General features: G+C 32.3%; 1 protein-coding gene across 2 annotated transcripts; it reads right to left on the bottom strand.

Annotated features, from left to right (window-relative positions):
• Positions 1-834: 834 nt before the first annotated feature.
• Positions 835-4,347, bottom strand: LOC111282932 (protein TIFY 6B-like). Of its 2 annotated transcripts, none has more exons than XM_022871234.2 (7): positions 4,082-4,347; positions 3,259-3,431; positions 2,663-2,955; positions 2,476-2,566; positions 2,039-2,375; positions 1,757-1,811; positions 835-1,199 (listed from the first exon to the last, which is right to left on the bottom strand). In XM_022871234.2, the coding sequence occupies exons 1-7, from the start codon at positions 4,167-4,169 to the stop codon at positions 1,127-1,129; spliced, it is 1,110 nt and encodes a 369-aa protein (XP_022726969.2). In that variant the 5' UTR covers positions 4,170-4,347; the 3' UTR covers positions 835-1,126. The 2 variants fall into 2 exon arrangements, with proteins under 2 accessions (XP_022726969.2, XP_022726970.2); XM_022871235.2 differs by having other exon boundaries at positions 2,663-2,832; positions 4,082-4,343.
• Positions 4,348-5,723: the final 1,376 nt, after the last annotated feature.

Below are 5,723 nucleotides of genomic sequence, written 5' to 3'. Positions count from 1 at the left end.
GGATCATTCACATCATTTTATAATACCCCTTTCTTCCCAAAATAATTGTCTTTTATTGCCTTTTTTATTTATTTATTTTATCAAACTAACTTAAGACCTTCCTGTTTGTTTTACAATATTATGTTGAATTACAGTATTAAAAAAATGTTTTAAAATTTTTGAAATTTAAAATTTACAAATCTTATTTTTAAAATTTTTTATTTTTTTAATTTTATTAAAAATAAAAGTCAAAATTGAATTAATTTGACAAAAAAATTCAATGAAGGATAATGATTTTGGGATGGAGGGAGTATTAACTTAGCCTTTAATCTTCAAAATTGCCCACAATAGGAGTTGGTCAATGTCATAATCATATATTGAAAGATCTTATCCTGCAAGGATATGGCAGGTGATAATTGCTGGATCCAACTAAAGGTGATTTCTACTTTTCATTAGCTTGGGTAGGCACATGGCTGATCATGAAAATAACCAGACATTTGAAATGATACATGATGTCTAACATGTTACCACCAATCCACTTGAACAAGTATGAACTGGTTACCAACAGCTTATCCTGTCCAAATAACCCAAACTAAGCTAGAAAGTAACTTCAAACCTAGGTAAATATTAGGGGTTGGACAAACTAAGACCAGCCAACCAACCCAATTGAACATTCTTCACCCCCTAAATTTGTTTTTTTGTTCAAGTTTGAGAACTTTAAATTTGGGCATGATTTTGTTTCACAGCAAAACTCCAAAATCCAAACCAAATCAAGGCATGGCACACTTTTCTCATATGTAAAGGGTACTCCAAATAATTTAAGCAAAACAAAGCTTTAGATGATTCAGAAATACGTAAGAAAGAGAAAACAAAATCTTAGTATTGTATTATTTCTACCATGTAACAACAATTGAATGAGTTACAGAGTAGCAAATCATCCACATTAATATAAGAAAGCAAAAAGGTATAACACTACACCAACTACACAATGAACTTAGTTGATGGAAACTAAAGAAACAAAATGCCAGTTCTTACATTTTTGACACGCTACATATGCATTAATGTCCTAATGCCAAATAATAAATCATGGTTCACCCTCCTTGCTTGCCAAGAGAGAAGGACCCCGCTGCAGAGGTTGCAGTAAAGTTCATGCATTGGATTCCAAGGCAGCAAAATCTAGAGACTTCTTGCTAAGATTGTATGGCGCTACACTCGTAACCCTACAACAGCAAATAATGGGCTTTATTCGAGCACAAGATCAGAAGTCGAGCTTTTATTGCCAACAATGAACTTATTTAAAACTTTATAACCGAAAGCAGCCAATTTAGCAGATTATAATTATATATAACCATCATTACATGTCAAATTATTATAGCAATAAGTTTCTAGGCACGTAACAAATTCCAAGTTATATTCTTTAACCTCAATTCCCTAGAGAGATGTTGATAGGGGGATGGCTTTTTTCATGGTTCCCTGATGTCTCTCCCCCAGTCCCTCTTTACATAAAGAGTGTATCACCAAACTTGCTTCTAAGCATAAAATTCCCAGCAAAGACAGGACTTGTAGAAAATAACTGAATAAGACAGTAAAGTAGCCTATCAACATGCCTTAAACCTCCAGCCAATTACCCAACATAATCTATATTCACGCCTCAACCATATTCAACCTTGAAATGACATTTAAACACTTAGTGAAACATAGTCCACTAGTAGTTTGAAAGAGTTTCAAGAACCATATTTAGGATGAAACTACAAAAATATCTTCAAAAGCAACTAACCTTTCCTTGCGCTTCTCCAAAAATCGAGCCAAGGAAGCTTTGCGAGCCTGTGGAACTGCAGGCAAACAATTCAGAGTCATTTATAAATGAAATTCATTGATGAGTTTCCAAACAGTAATTTTAGCTAAAAAGCACATGATAATATCAATGCGTCATGTATTTTGTAATTTCTGGCATATGCATAACGAAATGGTCAGAGATAGTTCAGTTTCTTCAAGACCAGAAACTGTTTCCTTGAAGATAACACAAAGAATAGAAATCTTTAAGAACATAAGGGCATACCTGAAGGCATAATGCCAGTTGCAGCAACAGATCCAATGGTATTCACCAATTTTGGAGGCTCCACTTTTCCAACACTGTTTGTTGGAGTTCCTGCGGTCTTGCATACCATCAACTTATCGGTGCTAGTGGACCCACTCCAGGACTGAGCACCAGCATGAGATGAAACGGACAAAGGGCTAGAGATACCAGAGGTCAGTTGTATATTTATGAGCTGGTTTGCAGGAACACTATTAACTTGAACTGGCTTTGAAATAGGTGTCTGGACTTGGACTTTTGGATGTGCCACATTAGAAGCCATGGAAGACCCATTCCCAGCCAGGAGCATGATAGCCCGAGCCTGGATAAGATTCAAAAGAAGTAACTTTTTAAGCTTTCCACTGACCAATAGATTGCAACTAACAAAAACTTTTTCCTGAAAGGGAAAGAAAGAGGAGCACCTTCTCAGGGGTGATAGCATCATAGACATTCACTGTACCCGCATAAAAGATTGTCAATTGATCAGGTGATCCAGAGGCCTTGACACTTTTCCTAATTACAAAAATGAAATTCCAACCAAGATTCAATATCATATTGTCAACAGTTTTGCTAAAGTAACTGAACTCAGAATAAAATCTTTAAGTTTACCATGGTTCAATACTTCCACCAACAGAACCAAGGGTGGGAAGAATTGTATGTGGAGTTGTCACTGGAATTCCTCCAAGTAATTGTGGCTTCATGGTAGTAAAGGGAAAATTTTGACCAGAGGTAGCAAAATGATTCTTAATGAACGTGTTGCCCGCAGAAAGAGAGGTTGCCTGGTTTGAGACCGGAAACATCTTCACATCATAAGGACATTGAACAGAATGTGCATCATGTTGAACAGAACTAGTTGTCAATGAAAAATGACTGCCACCTTGCCTATTGTGATTGAATGATTTCTAGATGGTAAAGATCAATGGGAAAAGTGAAAACAATATCAGTTGACAATTCACATAGTGTTGGAGACATTTCCAGCCAATATATTAAGAAGCTTTCCCCAAAAAAAAAATGTAAATTAAGGTGCAGCCCTATCTGCATAGAGAAGTAATGCCTAAGAAAGGCTCATTCCTCTCATAATTTCATAAAACCAAGAAATAGATTTCTCATTTTAGAAAAACAAAAAGACAATGTCTAGCTGTCAACTTAGACTCAATTGAAATGGTCATCAAGCAACTAATCGAGGACAAGAGATGATGCCAAACCTGAACCTCAGCAGCATCTGCTGTTGAAATAGGCATGAAACCGGGGGATACCAGTGAATCAGATCCAGTCTTTTTAGTTTTATCTCCTTGAGCAAAATTAAAAGTCATCAGCTGTGGAACAGCAGAAACCTTGTTTGAAAAAGGCCATTGTATCCCTGAGCTTTTACTAAAACCTATAATCCCAAATAAAAATGACAAACACCACCAAGATTAGATACATGCAAAGCTATAGCTAAGGATAAAACATTAACAAGCACAATTTTCATAAATCAACAAATTGGCATAATTAATTACATGAAATGTCCAATCGAAACCAAGTTATCTATGACCAATCACCAGTGACCAAAAGGAAATTTATCCATCCTTTTTTTATGTGCCAATCATATAATTTTTTACAAAAATCCAATCCAGTAATAGATTTATAACAAGAAAAAAAAAAAAAAACTTGTTCTTAAGGTACTGTGCTACAATTGGATTTTTTTATCAGAATTATCCAAAGATTGAAACAAACACTTTTTATAACAAATATCCATTCATTAATCCCTTCTATTTTCTTTTATAACAACTATCCATTCATTAATCCCTTCTATTTTCTTTTATAACAACTATCCATTCATTAATCCCTTCTATTTTCTTTTTCACTCAAATATCTTACTTCCACCATCCATGCAATACAAAGGAAAAGAAAAAATCACCACATATTCAACACCTAGCCAAATTTTGGAACAAACGAAAAATCACCAACAGCCAAAAGAAAAAATGGAAGAACTTAAGACAAAAAAAAAAAAACTTTAGGAACCAAAAAAGAGAAGAAGATACACACCTATTTCTCTGTACCCATCAGTGTTAACCTCTTCCTTAACCATAACCAATGATTCTTTTGAGTTCAAACCCAGAAAATCTCTCTCCATTTTTCTTTCACTCTCTTAATCCAAAATTCAAGCAAAACCCACCTCAAAAATCCAACCTAAATCCCACATAAACTAAAATATTTCAGTTTCTCAATTCCCCTCTTCTCCTTTTCCTTCTCCACCAAACGTGAAAAAAAACCAAAGCTAAACACCAAAGCTGTCCAACTACAGGAGAAATGATTATGGCGCAGAGAGAGTTTTGTTTTATAGTAGTATAAGATCTTGACCGTTATTTCTCTTTTTTTCTTATAAAATAAAAATTAAAATTAAAATCTTGTTTTTTTCTTTCATTGGAAAAAAATTTTAAAATCTTTTTTTTAAGCAAGTGTGAAAATTGCCGGAAATAACCGGTAAGGTAACCGGATAAGCCAGTAATTCAACACGTGCTTTGAGGCTTTAATTTCGGACACCGCTTTGTCGGTCGTACGAGCACATGTGTGCTGTCTTTGGTCTGAGGTTTGACACGTGTGCATAACACCCGACGAAGTTTTATCCCTCACTCGTGACTTAATTGCAATTGCGTTACTGATTTTAATTATTTTTGGGGGCTGATTAATAAGGAAATAACTGCGTAGCACTCGGCGTTTTTTTAAATAAAAAATCAACCCTTTTTTTTAAATATGAACAATGCGGCAGTGGGTGTGCTTTAAGGGCCAAGTATTGACACCTGTCCTTTTGCCCATGTATTCATTTATTTATAAATTAAAATTCGATTCCATTGAAAAATTTAAAATTAAGAAATTCAATTTGAGTATGATAATTTATTTTTTGTATTTAAATTCGATTTGTAATATATTTAAGTATTTGAATTTAATTTGATAAATTTGAGAGTATAAATATAAATATTAAAAATATAATATTATTTATAAATAAAATTACTGAATACACCATTTATATATTATTATATAAAAAAAGATTTTCATGACCACCGTATTTTTAATCAATTTGCATGGATCTTACCTTCATGGCTTCTTCTTGCTGGGATGACATATCATTCTTCTTATTTAATAATAATAATAATAATAATAATAATAATAATAATGAATATATATATATTTTCCATAAAAAAGATTATAATTAGAAATTATTAATTCCAATAAGCAATAGCAGCCTCACCAACACAAATTATGAAAAAAAATTATAAAATACTTTATGATTTAAGATTAATAAATTTTATCAAATGAAAATTTAAAAATAATACTTAAGCCCAAGGTATTTTTTTTTAAAATTTTTACAATTGACACTGGTAATAACATTTTCCTTCAACTAATCATATTTAAAAAATAATATTCATTAAATTTAAATTTTAAATTATAATATTTATAATATAATTTTTTTGTAAAAAAAAATAAAAAACTTTTATCAGATAACCTTGAGATATACTTCTATTCATCAAATTAATTTTTTTCTGTTTCTATTATTAAATGGAATAAATTAATTTTGTGTCCTGAAAACACAAGGTAGTTTCTTAATTTTCCTCTTCATCCCTTTTCTTAGCTTTGTTGGCAAACATGTAGGCATTAACTAAAATTTATTGACTTAAAAAAAGCGAAA

The sequence above is a fragment of the Durio zibethinus genome, chromosome 5 (genome assembly GCF_047325235.1).
Source record: "Durio zibethinus cultivar Kanyao isolate XHJ-2024 chromosome 5, ASM4732523v1, whole genome shotgun sequence".
NCBI lineage: Eukaryota > Viridiplantae > Streptophyta > Magnoliopsida > Malvales > Malvaceae > Durio > Durio zibethinus.
The sequence above is the reverse complement of the archived record's forward strand: the minus strand, read 5'-3'. Positions and strand labels throughout refer to the sequence as shown.

Bases quoted from the DNA above. Each gene is read 5' to 3' on its own strand.
- LOC111282932 (XM_022871234.2), bottom strand. From the start codon at position 4,169: ATGGAGAGAGATTTTCTGGGTTTGAACTCAAAAGAATCATTGGTTATG. The intron at 2,376-2,475 runs GTGCTCCTCTTT...AATCTTATCCAG, and splicing joins ATGCTATCACCCCTGAGAAG to GCTCGGGCTATCATGCTCCT. The intron at 1,812-2,038 runs GTATGCCCTTAT...GTTTGCCTGCAG, and splicing joins AACTGGCATTATGCCTTCAG to TTCCACAGGCTCGCAAAGCT.